This window comes from Pelophylax lessonae (assembly GCF_965119305.1).
Source record: "Pelophylax lessonae genome assembly, chromosome: 6".
Classification (NCBI taxonomy): Eukaryota; Metazoa; Chordata; class Amphibia; order Anura; family Ranidae; genus Pelophylax; species Pelophylax lessonae.
The window spans coordinates 212538707-212563318 of NC_138773.1; the positions used below are offsets into that span (position 1 = coordinate 212538707).

Here is a 24612-nt window from a genome sequence, read left to right on the forward strand (position 1 = left end):
TGGGAACTTATCTTTCTTGACACAGACCAAGCTGCCTCAAGCTTCAGACTTTTTATGCACTCTGCAGGCAGCCACCTACTGGGCATCCTCCCCCAGGGATTGGCTAAGACCACATACATTTTCAGACTGCTGATTTTCATCCTCCCAACCCACTACTTTCTGGAATTCTACATTAAACTGGGGAGAGCAATCATGCCTGCATCCTGCAGAGCCCAGAACAGCCCAAAGCAATCACACACTGCTTCGGTAGTTACAGTTTAGCCAAAAACAACTAAATTTCCCTAGCTTTCTCAGCAACCTATCTAGGAGGGTGCTACATCAGCTTTTTTTTTAATATAACAAAATGCTTTTCATGGTATTTACATGGTATTTATATACACTCAAAGAGTGCAATAAAATTAGAAATTATGAACTGCAATGCTGTAGACTCAATAAACCTACATACTGTGGAAAGTAATGAATATATAGCTTTTCCAATAAGGGAGCGGTAAAAAGCTTAAGAAGAAAGCACAGTAGCCAAAAGCATTAAACCAGATCTCTGGTTCCGTACCTAAATATGGTTTCTGATTGGGTACAGACATTTTGGGCTTTGTTGCTTGCCTGTATAGTATAGTATACTACACTGCCTGGCCAAAAAAAAGTCGCCACCTGGGATTAACTAAGCAACTAACTAAACTAAGCTAAGCTAACCTATTGGATAGTTACTGTGAAACGACAAACAAACACAAGGGCGTACCGACCTAGTGCATTATCCTTAAAACAGGTTTATTAAAATACTGAATTAAAAATACTCACAAACGAGTTCTTGGTAAAAGGCACATCAAACAAAATATAAAACCCTCAGCATTGAAATCGGGATTCGATTGTCCCCCGAAGCTGTACAGGCTTACGCGTTTCGAGGCAGCACCTCTTCTTCAGAGCCTGAAGAGCATGTCTAAACCCATGCTTTATATAGTGGACAGTGAACAATGACTCAGTGGATCAGATGCAATTAGAAAAGGTCCCTCCCACTCCAGGGAGTGTACATGAGGAGCCCACCCACAAGCTCCCTTCTATTGTGGATAGAATCATAACCCAGGAGGCAGGAGAGGGCACAATCAAAGGTAATACTCAGATAAAAAAGATTTTTCATTGTCATTGTTCATTGTCCACTATATAAAGCATGGGTTTAGACATGCTCTTCAGGCTCTGAAGAAGAGGCGCTGCCTCGAAACGCGTAAGCCTGTACAGCTTCGGGGGATAATCGAATCCCGATTTCGATGCTGAGGATTTTATATTTTGTTTGATGTGCCTTTTACCAAGAACTCATTTATGAGTATTTTAAATTCAGTATTTTAATAAACCTGCTTTAAGGATAATGCACTAGGCCGGTGCGCCCTTGTGTTTGTTTGTCGTTTCACAGTGTTCCCAGACCACCCTGGTCTAGTGAGGGGCTGCAAGGCTGAAGCATTAGAAGGTTGCCGAGTGATCTGTTCTCATTTACAAGTTGAGCTGGATAGAGGATTGCACCACTCAGAGCGCCAGGAATAGGTGCAGAGCACCGACAGTGTACCTACTTGTTTGTTATTGGATAGTTACTGCATGTGCCCAAAGCATGAGGTCAACTGACTACCTGAATATTCTGAATGACCAGGTTATCCCATCAAATTATTTTTTCTTCCCTGATGGCACGGGCATATTCCAAGATGACAATGCCAGGATTCATCGGGCTCAAATTGTGAAAGAGTGGTTCAGGGAGCGTGAGACATCATTATCACACATGGATTGGCAACCACAGAGCCCAGAACCTAACCCCATTGAGAATCTTTGGGATGTGCTGGAGAAGGCTTTGCGCAGTGGTCTGACTCTCCCATCATTTGTTGAAAATTTAATGCAACACTGGACGGAAATAAATCTTATGACATTGCAGAAGCTTATCAAAACAATGCCACAGCGAATGCGTGCCGTAATCAAAGCGGCGGTCCAATGAAATATAAGAGTGTGTAATCTTTATTTTGGTGGCCACTTTTTTATTTGGCCGGGCAGTGTATAATACTGTATATACTATAATATATTATTTATCTGTTTTTATGGTGAATTTTCTTGATAAGATATTGTCTGAATACCAGTTCAAAATTGTTGGCTAATATTAGCTTTGATATCCAAGTAGGGCCTTAGCTGTCAAAATGACAGCAGGCCCTAGCAACTAAATGCATGGGCAAAGGTTCAACGGGAAGGTACTCTAGGATGTGCTAGAGACATTTTTAACATTCATATTTTTACCCACCTGCTTGTCTATACTTTGTTTTGGAACAAATTATAGAGATCTATAGATAATGTAAAACATTATAACCATTTGAAAAGAAAATTCTCATCATCGCACCTAAGATGTCTCTTAGTTACAAGCCCTAAAATGTAGAAGACCTAATAGAATTAATTAATGTGAAATACGCATACTGTATTCTTCCAGGCAGTATATCAGATTGTATCTCCCACATATAGGTGGCTGGTGCATTTTAACATTCCAACTGTGAATCAGTGATTTTCAGAAAATATTTTTTCTGTAAAAGAAAAGACTGGTGGGTTTTATTAACACATAAATCAACATTCTGCATTAATGCGCTGAGCTTGCCTATAGTTTCCTCTGCCTAAGACATGTCAGAAATTTTCCTTCATGTAAAATTCAAAGTAGGAGAGAGGGCAGCTTGCATTTTAATTTCTAGAACACGACTCCAGCCTTTTAGCAATTTTTTAAGTGGTGCTTCAAATCATGTAGAGCTTACAGGGGACTGCCTGTTATGTCTGTTTCCTTGTGCTAAAAAAAAAGTTTAAGCTTTTAGGAAACTTATGAAATATACACCGTGATAGAATGGGCAGATGATCAGACCTAAACCATAACGAGTATTTCTTATCCTTCTGTTATTTCCTATCCTTCTGTAACTTTTTTTCATCAGAATAAGGGACAGGAATAGCCAATTCCCATTCTGGGTCTAAGCATCCTGTGGTCAGGCTATGTACGGTACATTGAAATATTTACACATTGTCAACAAGCAATAAATATGCTTTAAAAAAGCCCTCAGTGATCTTTTGAATTAGGCCTCTTTCACACGGAGCGGACCGTATTGCGATCCGCTCCGGCACTTTTTTTTTTTTTTTTACGGACACGGATGACACTTGTGTCATACGGTCCGTATGTCTGCATATCCTCCCATCCGTTTGCAGATGATATACGGACATAATGTATGTCTTTGGGATTGCGGATGACACCACTGACATCCGATTTTGCATCCTTTCCGTTTTTTAAACGGAAGAAAAAATAGGGTTCTGTTCCGTTCCAAAAAACGGAACAGAACTGAAAGGACGCAAATCGGATGTCAGCGGATGGTCATCCGCTGACATGCGCAATCCGATTGACATGCATTAGGTCCGTATATCACCCCCAAACGGATGGGGTGATATACGGACATACGAAACGCCCGTGTGAAAGAGGCCTTACAGCCCCTCTCAAGCAGCACATCCTCGAACTTCCAAGATTCCACAAATACCTGTTGAGCCTGCAGGTAAGGTCCACGCATTACAGCTTCCTATAATGATGTGGCAACTATGCTACATGGGACCTGAATTCAGAGCGCAGTTGTCTCTGTCATGTAAGCTCTGCCTGCTCATACTGCAGTGAAATGAAGATTCAGGGGACATGACTACCTGCATTTTCATTGCTGATTCATAAGCCTGCAGGTGGGAACAAGGCAAACCTATTAGCAAACGTATGTAGGCATGGGACATATCCCTGCCATTCCCCCTTAAAGGAGAATTATACAAAAAAAAATATTAGTTGAACCCACAAGTGCTTTTTTACGACTTCCTTTCCTTTATATTGGCTTTTGAAATGTTCAAATGCAACAATTTAGAAACTGGATGAAAGGTTTAGCATTGTAAAACACTTTTTGATAGATAAATAGTGAATTTTATATACAGGTATATGCATCAGACCAAAATGAGGGAAAAATGAGGAAAGAGGGATAGAGGAACTTTGTTCCAAATCAGGAAAAGTCCATTGAAATCAGGGACAGTTGTGAATTATGGCATTGCCCTTGTTACTAAAACCTTCCTACTGTGAGCTTCAGTGTTCAGAACGCATGTGAGAATAGTTAATATTCCCATCGCAATATTTTTACGTAAAAGAAGAGACTGGTGGGTTTTATTAATACATAAATCAACATTCTGCAATAATGCACTGAGGACCTCTGAAGAAGGGGTCCTCCGTGACTCCGAAACCTTGCACTTATCCTGATGTAATGTGATCCCATTGCAATAAAAAGTTTCTTTGGACTGCTGTGCAAGATCCATGGCGCGCTGGCAAACATGTATGTTTAACCAGGACGCATGTGAGACACAAATAAAGGAGGATTTGGTTTAGTCAGGAAAGGTAAAGGAATGTTTTGTTTACTTTATGTAGCTTGTCCATTAAGTAGTAACTGGATTTGGTACTTGTTTAGACTGTCATACACAAGTCTTTAGTTGCACTTGAAGTCATTCAAGTTGGTGTCCAACATTCTAACTTCCCCTCTTCCTGTGTACCTACTCTGTGTTTACGTTAGAGCGGCCATTATCACCCTAGATTCCCTTGAACCCTAGGATTCCTCCAAAGGTTGCTAGGGGTTCATTCCTCGAGTGGTTGCATAGTTCCAGGCCAACACCACGTGGCAGAGCAAACTGCATGACAACGATGATGTTTTTGTCAATCAGTAAGGATTGCATTTTGACCATCATTGTAAGAGGGGCATTTTTCCCACTGATGTTTTAGGAGTTTCCAAAGACTTGAAAATAATTTATTTTTCTTATACCAGGGAAGGTTTATTTCTACATGTCTGCATTTCCATTGGAAGCTTTCATTTACCTTCCTGTCCTGTGACAAGGAATCAGAGGGTACTAGGAGCGGTGGGAGAGACAGCTACAAATACACATTTTTTTTTTTTTTAGTTCAGTGGGGAAAGGTTAGAACCTTAGTAAGGTTTTTATTATTTTGTTAATTTGTCCATCTATGTTACATTGTTACTGCCATTTCTTGTCCTGGTTTCACAGGGGGGTCACTAAAACAAACAGTGAGTGGAAAAAAAAAATCTGTCTGTAGTTGGAGCTGTTTTTCTCATTCCAGCTATGGGCCTAATCATTTAGAAATAACATTTTTTAATTATTTTAACAATCTGAGAAATATTTTTATTTTTCGGTGGGGGAGGTAAAGAAAAAAAAGCCTTTTTTAAAGTAATTGTAAACGATCACCTTGTAAAACAACTTATTTAGTTTAAAGTGTGTAGATATCAAAAAAGAGCATAAGAGCCGGGGGAGGAGAAAGTACAGCACACTGAGATTCACAGTAAAAGGCTGTACAGGGGGGGGGGGGGTGTCAGGACAAGTCTAATCATTGGAGGAGAGCAGGCTGAGTTCCCGGCATAGCTGGAGAACTGACCACGCTCTATTCTCCTGTTTAGTGTTGTCAGCTTGTAATAGGAAATCAGAGGGACTGGCAGGAACATCAGGGATTTCACACAAAGCAATACAAAGAGGACAGGATACTTTCTAATACAAGTACATGGTACAGCAGGAACATATCAGGAACATGAAATGTTATGGTAACAAACACTTTAAGTTTGACAATGGTAATTTTAAAGGAACAAGTGTTACTACAGATATAAGGTCCTTGCACATGTGTGGCTTAGTCCATTCAATGTAAATCCTTGTGCCTTACCTCTGCCTGGGCATCCCAGATGCAGTGTACAGTCTCTCATAGACATAAGTGGCTGTGCACTGCAGTACTAGGGTATAATGGCAGTGCTATCAGTGTACGAGCATACAAAATAGAACACTTTGTATTTTTTGCATACACCCATATGATGTACATGTTTTTACAATATTGAGGAGAGGAGAGGAGAGGGTTGAGAAAAATGATTTGTTATGTGAGGATATTTTTCTGAGGGTGAGATTTTTGCTTGCAGGCGGGCCTCCTATGCTCATTGTCTGTAACATGGTTAAATCAATGAAGAGCTCTTCCATGCTTTCTGGACATGTGCGAAGATTAAATAATTTATGACTACAATAGTACAATAGTCAACTACTGTATATACTTTTAATTCCTGAGTAGGCAGCCATTGGCATATTAGACATTTCTGGCAATAAGATGTCCAAAAGCTGCAAACAGCTTCTCACTATTATTTTCCTTTTTGCTAAAAGGACAGTCTTACATAAGTGGATTGATCCTGATCCTCCAATGATTTCAATGTTTATAGAAAAGGTAACCTTTGTGTTCCATTTGGAGTAGGACTACACAAAGAAGTCCAGGTTCAGAATTGTATTGAAATTTGGTAATCATTTATTCAATCCCTTATCACTGAAACAAAAAAAAAATCAATAGCACAATGCTTTAGATAAACTCAACGGTATCTAAGTAGACTATGTGCAAACAATACTCCTACTAAACTTCCATCACTACCGCATAATGTATTCCTTACGTGTGGTGTCTCTGCACTTTTATATAGAGTTAGATATGATGGATTAGATTAGGATTGATGGCACCACTAAGCTGATTGCAGAAAAGAGTTCCAATTAATGAATGCAGGTGCTCCTCCTTAGAGAACAGCTGATACACCTGTCTGTCTTGAACCCATAATAGAGGTGAAGGATAGCTCTGATGGCTATGAACTAGCATTAAGTGGTCCTTCAGATATGGGCATGCAAAATATTGAACCTTGCTGCCCCCCTCTATCCAGGCTTGGGGTGGGATGAAAAGATGTTACTCACCCAGTCCCTCTTTGGTAAATCCAGAGGTCCAAGGGGATGCTGCACAGGCTTCCTGCTATATAGGCCCAGATCTTGACTGTGAGGATAGATTCAGCTAGGCCTAGCTGAGGCTGGAAAGGGTGTGAGACTTCAGCTGGTTCTCTCCTTTCCTTCTTTCTGCTCAAGGGCAAAGTCCTCCAACACAGAGGTCTCCTCCAAGAAATATGACCCTGGACTCTGCACTCTTGACTGCCAGGCTCCTGATTATTTATGGGTTGTTCCACCACCTACTGGGTCTGACCTCCTCAGAGATTAGTGGAAACTCCATAAATATTCAGGCTGAAGTGTCAGCTCTTCACCCAATAGATTCTAGAACTATCCACAGAGTTCTATAAAACAGGGGGAGGCAACAGAACCACAGCCCTTGGAGCACTGCAAAGTCAAACACAAAAATGAACACCAGCTCCTCTGTCTACAGAGGAGCCAAACTAAATGTACATACTCACGTACATTGAGAGTGCTACATACTGTCGTGGCATACCTATCTCGCATTTTCTGGATACCTTATTGGCCTTTACAGGATGCATTGACTGGCATTTAGAATGGTTATCTTAAACAAAATGTCTTTTGAGTTAATCTCATCTTACTTTGATTTCTTTACATGTGTCACTGAGCTTGCAAAGGCTAAGAATATATCAGATGACCGAAACAGTGGAAATTCCCTATCTCTCAGAATATCAACTCTATACGGAAATAAGAAGGGATTGATGATGCTGAGTATGCTGTAATGAGAAATCTGTCACCTCAAACCCCCATGTATGAAGTAATCTCCGCCTCAGAACCTTACCAAGACTCGGACACCCCCCACTGAGGTTTGCCCTCTGGGCAAGTGTTCCAAGCGTAAGGGGCTGCTCCCTTGGAGGGATCTGATAAGCTTAATAGGTAGTTAGTTAGCCTGATCAATAAATTCTCAAGAGGGGGAAGATGTCGTGGCATACCTATCTCGCATTTTCTGGATACCTTATTGGCCTTTACAGGATGCATTGACTGGCATTTAGAATGGTTATCTTAAACAAAATGTCTTTTGAGTTAATCTCATCTTACTTTGATTTCTTTACATGTGAGCTTGCAAAGGCTAAGAATATATCAGATGACCGAAACAGTGGAAATTCCTTATCTCTCAGAATATCAACTCTGTCTGGACAGCTGACCACAAAGCCAATAATATCTTCTAAAAAGCCCCTTTGGAACTTTTATTGTGTGTCACCAATAAATTTTACTTTATGACAGAGAATCACGATCTAGATTGACATAATGCTTACTATAATTAGTTGTTAACTTTGATTGGATAAAAGATGTTAATAACAACCCATTTCTTGTACGTCAGATTGTAATGACAAACCCATATTTGAGTATATTTAAACTCCAGCAATGTTGTAATAAATCAGGTCACTATGATTCAGCCATCTTGAGTCTTGTCTGATCTCATTATATATATAGCTATATATTGTCTGATTTGGTATCACTGACTAACAGGTAACAGGTATTTTGTACCTGAGGAAAAATTCCACAACAATACACTATCTTACCAAAAGTTTTGGGATGCCTGCCTTTATACGCACATGAACTTGAATATGGGAATTTTAACCATTCTTTCAGGAGCACATTTGTGCTGTCAGGCACTAATGTTGGACAAGAAGGCCTGGCTCGCAGTCACCACTCTAATTCATCCCAAAGGTTTTCTGTTGGGTTGAGTTTAGGTGCAGGCCAGTCAAGTTCCTCTACCCAAATGCACCCATCAATGTCTTTATAGACCTCGTTTGTGCACTTGTGCGCAGTCATGTTGGAACAGGAAGAGGCCATCCCCAAACTGTTCTCACAAAGTTGGGAACATAAAATTGTCCAAAATGTCTTGGTATGCTGATGCTTTAAACAACCCCACACCATAATCCCTCCTCTTCCAAATGATTTGGACCTGTGAACAAAGCAAGGTCCATAAAGAAATGAATGAGCGAGTTTAGGGTGGAGGGAGTTGACTGGCCTGCACAGAGTCTTAACCTCCTAAACCTTGGGGACAGCATTCCCAGAAGAGTAGAAGCTATTATAGCTGCAAAGATTGGGCCCACTCAATATTGAACCCTACAGACTAAGACTGGGATGCCATTAAAATGTATGTGTGTGTAAAGGTAGGCAGCATTACTTTTGGTAATATAGTGTATATAAGGCCAGTTGTTGCATTCTTTAATAAACTAAAATAAAATATACAAAAAAAAGTTACAGAGTTAGATGGTTGTATGCTAAATTGAAATTCTAAAACTGCTTTTGTACCTGTTTAATTAAACACATTAAGACTGTGAATTAAGTTAAGGTGACGCAAATGCAGACACTCGTCCCTTTCTCTTTTTCCTAAAATATCTCTTGCAAAAATGTATTCCTCCATTATTCAAGACTGCTGAACTGGATAATTTATTGGTGAATAATTCAAATGCCAGTAGACATGGGCAACTTTTAACCCATTTATTAGCAAAGTTGAAATTCAAATGCCATCTGCTTAGACTAAATTATAACTCTCTTCAGATCTGTGGACTGTCAGTATAAAATGAAAATGAAAATGTGAAACTGGAAATTAAATATGTTATTTCTATTTAGCCTGGATTCACCTTATCTAAACCCCTCCTTTAGGTCTTATTAAGGGCTGGCTCACATCCGTGGCAGCCCTTGCCATCCTTCTGAAAAGCAATCACATTTCAAAGGATGGTAGAGCAATAGTTGCCAGGCATTCTCAGGAGGTGGTCCACTTCTAAATGGCTGTATTTTTCTGTGACTAACAAATGGCTATTTTATATGTAAATATTGTGGTCCAACCATGAGCCAAGTCTTTGGCTCATGGTTGTGGCACGGCTCTATTCACTTCAATGAGTCGCATCTGGCTACAATGCTGTCTGACAAACGCAACAAGGGTTATCTTTTGACATGGCCACGAAGCAAAGCCTCATAGTTGTGGCATGTGCACAACCCTAAGCAGCTGCATGTTCTCCTTTAGGTGGGCCGTCAGGGGCTCAGCCACTTGTTTTTTTACCACACCCAGGCTGCTAGTGTGAACAAGCCCTTACAAGAACTGGAGATAAAAAATGTGGAAAGGTTATTTGCTTCTGCCACATTTCACCATTGCGGCGTATATATTTCCAGCCAGAGGTGTTTCCAATTTATTCTGACACAGCAGAATTCTGAGTGCTGGAGCAGACAAAGTGACACAACGCTTTCAGTGCTCCAGCACTTGGCACTAGAAGAAGTCACATTTCTGTCAGGTGGAGTGATCTCTGCCCGACAGATGATTGCTGGTCCTGGCCACCGAAAATTATGTCATTCAGAGGCCTGAAAAATAGAACAGTGCAATGCCGGCTGTATGTAAGGTAGGTAATCAACAGTTATTTCCAGAGCACAATTCACTCCTTGGGGGTGTGGAGGGGTTAATTACCACCGTCACTGGCCAGTAATGCAGCCTGAAGAGGTAAATACTACTGCAACGATGATCACTTCTGCATTAGAAGCCCATGCTGGTGTTATATAGCTGCACTAGTGACCAGTAGCAATAATATTTAACCCATTCATCATAAGTGGGTTTCATTAAAACTGCCACTGACCACTAATATATTATGACCAGTGTGATATGAGGGATGTTTAGCTTAGTAGTAAAGGCTTCTGTAGTGAGTCCATGTGAGTCAGAACTGTGGTTCCAAAGGCAGAAGGTTTCTATTACTTTAATGCACTCTATGCATTTAGGAAAAAAAACCTTCTGGGTGCAGCTCCACCAACCCCCCCCCCCCCCAATCAAACTGCTTACTTACCCACATGTATACTTTTTCATTTAGAGACTGGCCAGGTGTTTGATTGATACACTTACAACACTTTCTCATTGCTCTCCTTGAGTCGATTGCAATGCCTCTGGATCCTGCCCCCTCAGCTCCCATGTTGGACTATTTGGCCGCCGCTGTATGGAAGCATTGGCTTTAAGCACAATGACGCGGCTATATTTGTGAGTATGTTGTCTCCCCACATGGGTTCTATTTTTGAGTATTCATACTCCTATAGCCACCAAACCTGCATGTTTATAATACAATAATAATAATTTCTTTCCAAACCTGCCTGCACACTTACACTCCTGACGAGTGGGCAATACGACCCACGAAACGTGCGTCGAGTTTCCAAGATTTATGTATTGATGTGCATATTGTTACTGTTACAAGACATTTTAATATATTTTTATGACTATATTCTGTTTTGTGTATGTAAAACACTCATGTTGTATTACTTTGTATATTGGTTCTACACAATAAACCAGCTATATTTCAACTTGAGTGTCATGACTATTGGGTCCACCTCATATAAAGTCCCGCCGGGCATTTTCTCCTTTTGTATGCATTTAATTGGGATGGAGGTGTACTGAAATGGCATTGCAGGTCCAATATATATCCCCCCCCCCCCACCAGTCCCCCCTTGTACTCACCTGAGCCCAATCTTGATCCAGCAATGTGCATGAGAGCAGCAGCTCTCCCGGTTCTCTGTCTTCTCATTGGCTCACACAGCAGCAGGAGCCATCCTGCTGCTGTCAATCACAGCCACTGAGCCAATGTGGAGAGGGCCAGGGACAAAGTCCATTCACAGGAGCATAGCTGGTCTGCTCAAGGGCCCTCATAGAAAGCAGCTTTCTATTAAGGGCACTTGGCAGGGGAGAGGAGCCAGGACAGCCAGCGGAGGACCTAAACAGAAGACGTTCAGGGCTCCTCCATGCAAAACCATTGCAGGTAAGTATGACATGTTTATTATTATTATTATTATTATTATTATATTATTTGAACTTTTAGAACGACTTTAATGGCTTGCTGGCTCACTTTTATTAAAAATAGAAAAATTAACTTCTTACATGAGGTTGCCCATGCAGGGGATTGTCATCAACACAGCAGATAATGAAAATGCTAAGACACCTGGCTTACATTTCAGCAGCTCCACTGCTCTGCTCACTGGTCCCCCAGACCATATCCCCAGCTCTCCTGGTTCTCTAGGTTCTTCTGGCTCACTTGGCCCACAGTTACAAAATCCAGCTGAATGAGCTCTCTCTGGCCTCCTAATACAGGATCTCCTGGCACCCCAGTCTTACTCCACTGAAACTCACAGACTCCCTCAGTCCCTTGGACTCGCCTAGTTGCCTCAGCTCTCTCAGTTTCCCAGACTCGCTCAGCTGTCCCAACTTTCCCAGTCCTGTGGGCAAGGAATCTCTTCAACATGAAATACTGTCTGCTGAGTAGATCACCTTGTCCCTCTCGAAACTGGAGCACGCAACTGTCTCCTGATGGGAACACACCACCCTCCCGGCTGGAGCCCCGAGCTATGGCCAAGCCTCACTTATAACAAGTGTGCATACATGCACACTCACACAGCCTCCAGGTCTCTAACAGGACCTGGACATAGAATTGAAGGCAAGGGATGGGCTGTGTGTTTGAGTTGAGCATAAGTTTGACTCGAACAATAGCTGTTCTTGTGTTCGCTTCCTGCCAAGCGCCTCATAATGCACTTTGCTCATGCAGAAGAATGATTGCTGATGATTGGCCAAAGCATGCACCTGACCTGTATGCTTTGACCAATCACAGCACAATGTACTGTGAGAGCCATAAATGGCCAGGGGGAGAGTGCCTTTAACCAATCATGGCTCAAGGGCTAAGTCCCTGCCCCATACTATATAAGGCTGCTGCTTATATGGAGATTAGGCAGGTAGTTAGTGGATAGTATGTTCAGACAGTTTAGTGCAGTCAGTGTAGTGTACAGGCATATCCCACTTTTAAAATGTATGGATATGTGGTAGTCCTGGTTCCAATCTTGGTGCTTCCCATGTTTGTTGTCCCTGTCACTAATGGTTTGGGAGCAGTGCCATGTCAAGCTGACCAAGATTTCCCATAGACGACAATGGTAAAGACTGGGAGCAGTGCCATGTTAAGCTGACCAAGATTTCCCATAGATACCAATGTCAAAGACAGGGAGCAGTTCCATGTCAAGCTGACCAAGATTTCCTATAGACGCTTTTGAGCACTAAAAGCTGAAAATTGGTCTGGGCAGGAAGGGAGTGAAAGTGCCCTTTATTTAAGTGGTTAAGGGGAACCCTATGACAGAATTTAAAAAAAAATGGCCTGGGGTCCCCCCAAGAATCTATACCAGGCCCTTTGTGGTATAGATTTAAAGGGGAACTACACGCCAAAATTAATTAAAAAAAAAAAATAACGTGGCGTCTCCCCTAAATTCATACCAGGCCCTTATCCGAGCATGCAGCCTGGCAGGCCAGGAAAGAGAGGGGGGACGAGTGAGCACCCCCCCCCATCCCTGAACCAGGCCACTTGCCCTCAACTTGGGAAGAGTGGTTTGGGGTGCCCCTCAATCCACCTTGTCCACGTGTTGATGGAGACAAGGGCCTCTTTCCGACAACCCTGGGCTGTGGTTGTGGGGGTCTGCAGGTGGGGGCTTATCGGAATCTGGAAGACCCTTTAACAAGGGGGCCCCCAGATCCAGACTCCCCCCACTATGTGAATGGGTATCAGGTACATCATACCCATACCCATTCAACCAAAAAGTGTAAAAAAGTAAAAATCACAGGAAACAGTTTTTGAGAAGTCCTTTATTATAAAGAAAAAAAATAAATAAATAGTGCCCCTCAATGTAAATCAATTGTCAATCACGAAGCCCGCTGGACACGAAAAATAGAAGAAATGTTTTGCCTCTTAAGAGGCTACCCGACGTATGCCCTGCTGTTTGGCTTTGACAGTTCTTTAATAAGCAAGGGGTGGAGCCACTCAGCTATGTCTCCCGGTGGCACTGCCCCTTCTTACGTCACATGATGTTACGAGGTGAAGCATGTTTTGCAATTTTTCCTATTTTTTGGGTCGGCAGGCATCGTGATTGACGATGGATTTACATAAAGGGACACTGTTTTTTTATTTTTTCTTTGTAATAAAGGACTTGTTATTAACTGTGTTCTGTGGTTTTTACACTTTTTCGATGAATGGGTATGGGTCAGGGGAGGACTGGGAAGGGGGGCTGGGTGGAAATTGCTCCCCAGGCCACTCTGATGCTGGGTAAAAAGGCTGCACTCAGGGCTGGATTAATGTAGGGGCCAGACACTGTATACAGCTGCCGGTTGCCACTACACAATGTTATATTTGCAGAGCTGCAGTGGAGCGATATGAGTGTGCAGAGCATACTCCTGCACCCAGCCAGCACAATACTAACATAGTCACTTCCCTTGAACTCTGCCCGACAGGAGCTTCCTAGGCCCCGCTTGGCGTGATGTCATTTACTGTATTTTTGTTAAACCTCCTTTGTTGCTATTAACAATAAATTATGTTACCACATTGTAACATATTTGTCTTGCTTCATAACATGAATATCCATTATAAATCCAGGTGGGCATGGATGGTGAGCTGATTGGATGGTTCAATGGGCCAGTTGACTGGATTTGCCCCCCAAGCCGCCGCCTAAGGCTGGCAGCCCTCCCCTGGTATGGGTACAATGTACCCAATACCCATTCACATAGGGGGTGGGGCCGGAATCCAGATTCCAATAAGCCCCCCACCTGCAGACCCCAACAACCACAGCCCAGGGTTGTCGGGAAGAGGCCCTTGTCCCTATCAACATGGCAACACATTACAGCCGCAAGCAAGTTTGAATGACATTTTTTCCTTTAGAAATGTCAGTATTGCTGCAGCAGGCTCCATGCTTCGTACAGATGCACTACTTTACAGGCACATTAAGGGGACCCCCAGGCACGATATTTAAAGGAATTTTTCATTTTTATTGTTTCACTTCAAGCATCACTAAAATCACTGCTCCTTTAAAAAGGATTGTTTTAAAAAGAGATTTGCATGATACATATCCCCCAGGGCAGTATCCTGGTCTCCATACACTTTTTATGGCAATAACTTGCATATAAGTCTTTAAAATTAGGACTTTTGATCTTTCATGTTCGTGTCCCATAGACCATTCCTATTGAAGGCTTTGTCTCACCCAAGACACTTTAAAGTCTTCAACCTCCATATATTCATTATGACAGGGTTAATTACTACTGCCATCAATCACCAATGGGGAGGGATGTTTAAAACTAGACTTCAACTAACTATCAATGCATCATTGAACACACTAGCATTCTGTTAGTTGCAGACCTAAAAAAAATTATTTCAGGGTTTCCCAAAAGATCTCCAATTTTTTTCCAAAGGTTCCCCCAAGGTAAAAAAGTTGAGATTGTCTGCTATAGTGTTCAGGCATCCATAAAACAGGAAAAGGAACTGGAACAAACTTGTAGAAAATAATATTACCCTTATGGCTTGTTTACACTAGTGGCATTTACTGCTTCTTTTCTGAGAAGCAATCCACGTTTGGACTACTTTCAGGTGTTTGACTGGCAGTGAGGAAGTGATATGTTGCGTCCTTACTACCTGTTTAAAACTCCCTAAATGCCACACTGCTCACTTAAATGGATTGCATTCAGTGGGCAGTAAAGCCCACTGAACTAGAGAGGGGGTATAATTCCTGCCATTGCATGTTTACACCTATGGCTGCTGCCAACCAAAGTGTAAATGACCCCTTATGAATTCATACACATTCTTTGGGGGTGTGTCTTCCTTATAAGTTCCCAATGTAGGGCTGCCACCTCATCCCTTTAAACCCGAGTACATATTAATTACACAGGTTCTGTGGCTTATTAATGTAGCAATGTCCCCGTAGGGCTTGCTGTATGATGATTTTTTGGGCCTCCTCTGATTACCAACACACAGTCACTTAGGGAACAGTTCACACATCCCTCCTTATTCCCGATGGCTCGTCACACAATAAACAGTCCAGGGGTATTGGTTTATGAATGTTTATTTTGGAACTTGGATGGGAGAAGGGAATAGTGGGACACTCCAACTGTAACTATTCACAGTGGATAAGAAAAAGTCTCACTTGGCCTCATCAGGTTGCTTTTGGAAGCAGCTGCACTGCTTAATCAATAGTGCCACATGTATGGAAAGGGTTAAGTCTCTTTGCTCTTTTCTCTCCAGCAATAGACTTGGCGAATCTACATTATCTTCGGGACACTCACCAGCATCCCCTTTGCTGACACCCGTCCACTGACTCTTCTAGCTGCAGGGGTGGCCCCCCTCAGGTCAGGCCCCTTGACACAGATCTGTACTCACTGTACTGCATAATCAGATCCTCCAGTGTCTCCTCTTTCAATCAGCTTCACCGGACCTCTGGGTTCAGTTCCTCTCTAGCACTCTCCAGGCCCTCAGGTCGACTACCTCAGGCCACATGGCACCTCTACAGAGGAGGAGGCAGCTGCCCCCCTCCCTCCAGGACTCAGCTATCCAGCCGAAAGACCCTGAGCACATGGGCTCCTGGCTTTTATACAGTTTTCCAGCATGCACTGATGCACTTTTCCTCTGCCAAATCACCAGGGCTTTATCAAACGCCTGTGCACTCATTCATCAGATTTCTTCCTACTGTCCAATATGCCTCCCTATTGGACCAGTGTGAAACATTCTGCAGACAGACTGAGTTGCACCTGAGCACATTGAGCAGACCTCACTAGCAGAACCTGCTCTCTGGTAGGCAGAGAACAAATAGATAGAATAGATTCCCCTGCAGTCCTTCTGATAAGTAGACAGGACTGAAAACTATACTTTCTCTCTAGCACCTACCCAAGAGGGTGCTACATTAAGGGGGTAATTAAACTCACTCAGTGCCTTATCTACAATAAATTAGCCTCAGAACCTGTATAATTAATATGTGTTCATGTTTAATGGGATGAGGTGGCAACTCTACCCCAACGTGTGCTGGAGCCCTGCCCAGCACTGCCCAAGGTGGTCCATCTGCTGCATCATTGCTCACAGCACACAATGTACAGTAGGTGTGATCACCACATGATTGCCTATGGATAATTTTTGTCATGTTTGTAAGTACACATGATGAAACAAGACATTTGTGCTTAGTCTTTATTACTATATTTGCTTGACTACTGAAGCATAATTGAGAATAAATTTGGAATACAATAAAGTAGGACCTAAGAAGGCATGTAGTCAGAAGGTCACATGCTCACGATCAGACATTAGTCACGCTTGTGATAAAATGTGACCCAGAAATGACAGCTGAGTTTGCCCCAAGCAGCATTGGAAAGATGAAGATTCAATGTGATTTAGAGCAATTTTAAGGTAATTGTCAGGAAGATACAGAGTTGGACAGTATACAATTATGTCATCCAGATAGCACTGTACAGTGCACCAGGTATGTTATTGAGGATTAAAAACATCTGTCTTTAAAATAACTGGGCACTGAAGTTAATCCGTAAGGTATACACTTGAAACAAAAGATGCTCTCATGGGTAATAAATTCAGTGAGGTCTCTACTTTTCTTATTCCTGCAAAACTTGATGATACTTTGAAGATCCAGGAAAAAATTTAGCTCCTTTGAATTCTGAAGATATTTCTTCAATATGTGGAAATGGGTGACTATTATTAACACCAGCTTTATTTGGTTCACAAAGGTCAAAACACAATCTAATACCTCCTGTTTTCTTCATTGTCACCACGATAGGAGATAGCTGTTCAGATGCATCACTCTTTAAATCACATATTGTTCTAGTAATATCGTTGAACACAGCTTATCTTACAGAGAGGGGTAAACATCTCAATTTTGGATACACTGGTTTCCCATTTGATTGCACATTATTATTGTGTACAAAGTTCTTTGCAAAGCCATTTGAGGTGTCGCTGGGTGGTTAACTTTGGAGACTTGTAGCATAGGGGCAACTGGAGCTGTTGTGATAAGCACACACAGGGTATAGACCGCTTCAAGGCTGACCCGCATGGGATCCACAATCACTGAAAGTACCAGCTGGGTCTGCAACCGCAGCGAATGAAGATGAAAGACAGAAATAGTGGCACTCCAACGTACAAAAGCAGGCTTCTTTATTGATTACATTTGTGCAAATAAAAAGACAAAAACACACAGCTCCGGGACAGCAAGTAAACGCGTTTCACACGTCAGTACTTGTTTATTACTGAGTGCTCTATGGACACTCACCCACTTTAAAAAGCAAGCTGAAGTCAATCAATGAAGAAAACAGCTCCATGCTTGTTAACACAATTAACCAGTTGAGGATAAAAAACAAATATATTTGGAAAAGGAAACAAAATATCCAACAGTGAAAGAAATGATAAATAAACTAATTACAAGTATGTGTAACTGTAAAGAATATAAAATTATAAAAAAAAAATAAACAAAATGAAGCAACAGGGCAGCCACCTATAGACTGGGTGACAAATATTCAAACAACCGTTCCAAAAAATAATTATATGGGAGGTGAAAAAAAAAATATATATACAGTATATATATCTACAGTGTATATATATATATATATATATATATATATATATATATAGATATATAGATATATAGATATATAGATATATATATAGAATATGCAAAAATATATAAAACATAAAATTGTAATAATCCCAGGGCGAACACGTATTCTTTCCATATCCATGCTTGCTTGAGAAAAAGAATATTAAAATAGTATATTATATTATATACATAGATGTAAATGTAATTATATAAATAGTATCACCCATGTCCACAACACTACTAGTTGACCTCACCAAAGGAATACACTGGTTACAGGGACAAACCCCCCAAATGCAATCTAAGTGTGAAGCCAATATCTCAAAAGAAGAATTCTTAAAGGTATGCCAAAAGCACAGGATATTATATACTGTATGTATAATGCTGAGTAAACACACCCAAACATAAAGGAACCAAAAAGAATAACATAATCATCTAAATCATCCGCAAAGCCCAATTGAAGTGTCGCTCGGTGGTTTAACTTTGGAGACTTCTGACATAGGGGCAACTGGAGCTATTGTGATAAGACCATCCATTGTAGATATAGTGCAGCAAAAAGATCCTAGCCCAGTAAAGCAGTGCCTTTCTTTACGATATAGACATTCAGCTTTTCACACTTGTGCTTTTTACAGTCACTGGCAGGCAACAAAGCACAGGAATAAGGCCACTAAATTATCCAGCCAGTTTCAGAGTAAATGCAGTAAGTGGTTAATTTGCAAAGTACTTCTGATAGATTTCCTCAAGCAGTACAGAGACAGCAGATCCTGCATCAAGTATCAGGATAATGGAGTAGCCCTTGTTAGCCGACAAAGTGCAACAAAGTTTATCTAGAAACGTCACATTCATCTACGCTTAAAGTGGGGTATTCCAGGATCGGCATGTGGCTATGATGAGCGCTATAGAGGGTAAACTGCAGGTAGGTGGCACAAAGCTGTTCCAGGATCGATTTAACCTTAAACCACAGAAAGAAGATGCATATACTTACCTATTCTCGGGCTGCATGTCACGTGATCTCCCCATTAGCCAGCTTCAGGGGAGAGGAGAGTGAGTCAACAATGGCTTGAATCCCCCTGAGGCTTACAATAGGGCATCCATTGTCGGCTGTCCCTCCTCCCCTCTGAAGCTGCTGCTGGGAGCTGATCACATGTCCGGACCAGAGCATCTATAAGCATCTTCCACAGGGTAGTTAGTATAGGTTTAGAAGGGGAGAAGGAGCAGTTTAAGTTTAGTTAGCTCAATCCTGGAGTTCCACTTTAGGTAACCTCTGTGGCAGTAACTTAACAAGCCTGTCTAGCAGCAGAAGTGCAACAGAATTTTTCAGTGTCCCGTTTTCTTGCCTTTATGGCACTGTTTATCATTTGCAGGACATGCAGCGTAGTTTGCAATGTGCTGTTTTGAACCACTTATGAAGCAGTACCTGTTCTGTGTATGTGCAGCTCTGCATTGCAGTTTAGATTAATTTCCTAACATGTGCCTTATGGGAGACAGATTTTGAATGTGCAAACTGTACCAGTACTGTGCCAGTAATTCCCCGAGGTTTTTTTTTGCCTCGGCCATATCTTGAATAGTAACAGCCTTTGCTATAGTTAACCACTTAAGCCCCAGAGGATTTGGCTGCTCAAAGACCAGGCCGTTTTTTGTGATTCGGCACTGTGTGAATTTAACGGACAATTGCGCAGTCGTGCGACGCTGTACCCAAATTACATTTACGTCCTTTTTTTTCCTACAAACAGAGCTTTCTTTTGGTGGTATCTGATCACCTGTGCGATTTTTATTTTTTGCGCTATAAATAAAAAAAAAAAGAGCGACAATTTTGAAAAAATAACAATATTTTTCAAATTTTTAAATTCTCAAAAAAAAAAAAATTTAAAAATCAAAATGTTTTAACATTTTAGGCCAATTTGTTTTCTGCTACATATTTTTGGTAAAAAAAATCGCAATAAGCGTATTTTGATTGGTTTGGGCAAAAGTTATTGCTTTTACTAACTACGGGAAAGATTTATGTCATTTTTATTGTTTTTTTTTTTTAACTAGTAATGGCGGCAATCTGCTTTTTTTTTTTTGCGGGAATTCGATATTGCGGCGGACAAATCGGACCCCTGACTGACATCTTTGACACTTTTGGGGGTACCAGTGACATTACTACAGTAATCAGCGCTAAAAATGTGCACTCTTACTGTAATAATGACACTGGCAGGGAAGGGGTTAACTTTATTGGTGATCAAGGGGTTAGGTGTGTCCCTAGGGGCATGATTCTAGCTGTCAGGGGGTGTGGCTAGTGAAGTAACCGCAGAGACATGCGATCCTTTATAGCAGGATCGCATAGCCTCTGTGCCTTCTTCAGTGAGAATGACAGACGGCTGTGTTTACATCAGCCGTCTGTCTTTCTCCCTCTCCTGCGGGAGATCGCGATAGGCCGGTGGCCATCGGAGCCGCCGGTCACATGCGCTGGCTCCCCAGGGAACAAGCGAGGGCAGGAGTGCGCCGGCGGCGGCGCGTGCTCGCCCCCTACAGGCTCGTGGGCGAGCGACGTTGGTCTACGTCGCTTTGCCTGTAACCGGCAGAGTGTCCCGCAGTAAGTAGTCGTGAGGCAGTCGGCAAGTGGTTAAATAATGTTTCAGGAGCAATCTTTCTCTAATATCAGTAAAAATCTAAAGCTCAAATTATACTCACAGCTGAATGAACCAGTGGAGTGACCCATCAGCTCCATCTTTTTCCCAGTTCTGTATAGCTCTGTCCAGAAGTTTAGTTAGGGTTTGGTCACACTGTTGGAGGCAGAAAAGCACCCAAAGCAGTATAGATTTGGGACAATGCTTAACCACATAACGACCGCTCACATTGCTGCTACTGCGGCAATGTGGCTCGTTTTCGTCCAGCAACGTAGACCTACGTCGCTACACTTCCCTCATTGTGGGCGGCGCGCGCGCCGCCGGAGGCTCACTCCCGCTGTTTTCAGTCACAGCGGGAGTCGGGCCAGGGGAGGAGCGGCGGAGATCGCCGCCGCTCTTCCCCGATCATCGGGGAATCGAGTGTGCAGATCCACCCACTTGTGTAAACAAAGCGGGCGGATCTCCTAAGTGACAGGCAGGGTCAGATTGCAGGGTTCAGCATAGCAGAACATGCGATCTGTCCTTGTGTCACTCAGTCACCTCCCCCCACACATGTCAGTAAGCACCAGGCATACATTAACCCCTCCCTCTCCAATAAAATTAACCCCTTCCCTGCCAGTGTCATTTTTACAGTAAGTAACAGTGCATATTTATAGCACTGATTACTGCAGTAATGTCACTGGTACCCCCAAAAGTGTAAAAAATGTCAGTCAAGGGTCCAATCCGTCCGCCGCAATGTCGCAGTCCCGCAAAAAAAAATCGCAGATCGCTGCCATTACTCGTTAAAAAAAAAAACACCAAAAATGACAGAAATCTTTCCCTTAGTTATAGTAAATGCAATAACTTTTGCGCAAACCAATCAAAATATGCTTCTTGCGATTTTTTTTACCAAAAATATGTAGCAGAAAACAAATTGGCCAAAAATGATAAAAAAATTTTGATTTTTACATTTTTTGGGGGGAATTTCATATAAAAAAATGTGAAAATATTGTTATTTTTTCAAACTTTTCGCTTTTTTTTTTTTTTTATAGCACAAAAAGTAAAAATCGCACAGGTGATCAAATACCACCAAAAGAAAGCTCTGTTTGTGGGGAAAAAATTTCGTTTGGGTACGGCGTCGCACGACCGCGCAATTGTCAGTTAAAGTTGCACAGTGCCGAATCGCAAAAAGTGGCCCAGACGTAAGACAGCAAAATCCTCCGGTGGTAAAGTGGTTAAGGAGCAGTGGATAAAGTTAAGGTATGAATTTGCAAGTCATGCTACTCAGAAATCGTGACTTTTACTAGCAGATAGCTTGACACATGATTTTCCAGTGATGAGGAGGAGGCAATGATATAAAAGATTCAAGATTTATATCCAGTCTGCTGGTGTTGAATCTGGTTCATCTGCCACAGTTCTCTAACTCAGATGTTTGATTTGTTTGTCTTTGATAGTAACATTAAACTCACATAGAACTGTTTTACTATGGAGAACAATGTTATTTCATTTTCTGTCCCTCCGAACCCTTTATTATAGGTGTAATATTTAGCAACTGGTTTTCTCTTGCTTTGATAGACCAGAATCCAACATTCCACAGATACAGCAAAGCCTCCATTGAGGTGCTGCTGCTGGAGACCATGCTTCAAACTAAGAACCTCACTTCTTGCTGTATGAATTGGTGTTAACAAAGATACTGCCTGAGATAAAAGTCCAGCAAGAATGGCCTCTAGTTGAAGCTATAAATATATGTCAAAATGTAGAGTTATTACAAGCAACCTCTTAACTTACATTATTTAGCTTGAGTTTGCTCTTGTCCTGCTTTTGCAGATGCCCCGAAAGGTGATAAAGCACGGCTCTGCTCCTTCTGCGGTTGGCATTGAACCCTGGTGGTCTGGTATCAGTGAAGATTTCCAAATCGTCATCCTCTGTGACATGAGATAAAAAAAGAATGTGTGATATTATTCTCATTTTTATTATTAGAGGAAAGAAAACTTAAACACTGCTGAAGATTATCCAAATTCATTCCTTTTATTCAATCTACCAAGTTCACATTTTTTGTGTTAAAATGAAACCAAACTGGGCTCGCCAAATGCTACTGCAGACATATGAGCTAATACTTACATGGCTGGAGGACTATAGCATGAAGCCCCTGAGATTCTTCAGCATTTTTCAAGCAGTAAGTGAAATGTTTTTCTAAAAGCACCAGCACAGTGCTAATACATACAGAGATTGCTACATGAATGAGAGGTAATGTATGTGCCATTACTCTCCCTCGTGTGGGGTCAGGTAATTTGCTGCTCCCTGACCTCAGCGAACTGATAAAGGGGTTTAATAAAATCCTTACACATACACCTACCTAGAGAGAAAGCTGAAGTTTAGCTAAAAAAAAAAAAACAGTAATGGCCCATGTTTGCAGACAGTTGGATCCTGGAGCAATCTCCCATGCAAGGATGCCTGTCCTCTTCCAGTCTCTAAATTCCGGAATTGAAATGGTTACCAGGTTCAGGTCTTAAGGCAGAACAGCAGTACAGATGGTCTGATATGGACATGCCTCCTCCTTCCTCCGCCTCCATTAAGAACATTTATTTCTCTGCTTTTCACAAGATCTGTGAATAGGGGAAAGGCTGATCAGTCACATGGTTTTCTCCCCCATTCACAGGCACTGTTACATGCAGTGTAATCAATGAAAGAACTTTTCTCAATAGAGTAGGAGGATGGCTCATCTGTACTGCTGATCTTCCTGAAGACCCAAAGCTGTTAGCCACTTGGCCCCTGGAAGATTTACCCCCCTTAATGACCAGGCCATTTTTTGCATCAATTTAACTTGACAATTGCGTGGTCCTGTAACACTGTACATAAATGAAATTTAAATCAGTTTTTTTTTTCCCACACATAGGGCTTTCTTTTGGTGGTATTTGATCACCATTGCATTTTTTATTTTTTGCGCTAAAAAAAAACTATATTTTTTACGTTCTACTATAAAACATATCCAATAAAAAAAGTGAAAATAAATTTAGGCCAATAAATTTAGGCCAATAAGTATTCTGCTACATATTTTTTGCAAAATAAAAATCCCAATAAGCGTATATTGATTGGTTTGCGAAAATAATATAGTGTCTACAAACTATGGTATACAGTATTAGTAGTAGTATAATTTTTATTTATTTATTTATTTTAATAGTAATAGAGGCGATCAGCGACTTACAGCAGGACTGTGATATTGAGGTGGATAATCGGACACTAACTTACACTTTTTGGGAACCAGTGACAATAATACAGTGATCAGTGCTAAAAATATGATCAGGGTAAAACATCTAGGGGGATTAAAGGGTTAAATGCGTGCCTAACCAGTGTTTTGGTGTACAGTGTGTGGTACGTTTACTAGGGGAAGTAATTAATTTTATTCCCTGCTTTGTGGGGAAAGAAAATCAATTACTTCCCCGCTGACAGGACAGAACTCTGCCTTGTTTACATAGACAAAGCCCTGTCCTGTGTGTTTTCTGGATGATCGGTGGATGTCAGCAGTCATTCATTGGTCGGCACCCGTTGATCGGCATCTGCTGTGTATGATCACAGCACAGCCAGGTTGCCAGTGGTGTGTGCGCGTGCCCCCTACCCGGAAATGCGAAGCAGGTTAACCTTGCTGTCATATGTGCAAGTTATATGGTCGACCAGCTGTTAAAGTATATGTGAACTCTCACCTTGTAAAACAACCCATTCAGTTTAAAATAGAAATGAAAGGCAAAACATTTGTGCATGCATATGTAGTGCTACCCCCGCAGGAGTCACTTGAATATTGTTGGCTCCTTACTCTGCCTTTTCAACCCCAAGAACAGACTCAACCCCA

The 24612-nt window shown here is 41.7% G+C and overlaps 1 protein-coding gene across 1 annotated transcript in view; it reads right to left on the bottom strand.

Moving 5' to 3' along the window:
- LOC309559184 (voltage-gated delayed rectifier potassium channel KCNH8-like) overlaps positions 1 to 24612 on the bottom strand; it is a 785056-nt gene that overhangs the window by 198785 nt on the left and 561659 nt on the right. Inside the window, exon 4 of the mRNA XM_082262383.1 lies at positions 22554 to 22690. Within this exon, the coding sequence (XP_082118509.1) occupies positions 22554 to 22690 (137 nt within the window). The remainder of the gene's footprint in view (positions 1 to 22553; positions 22691 to 24612) is intronic.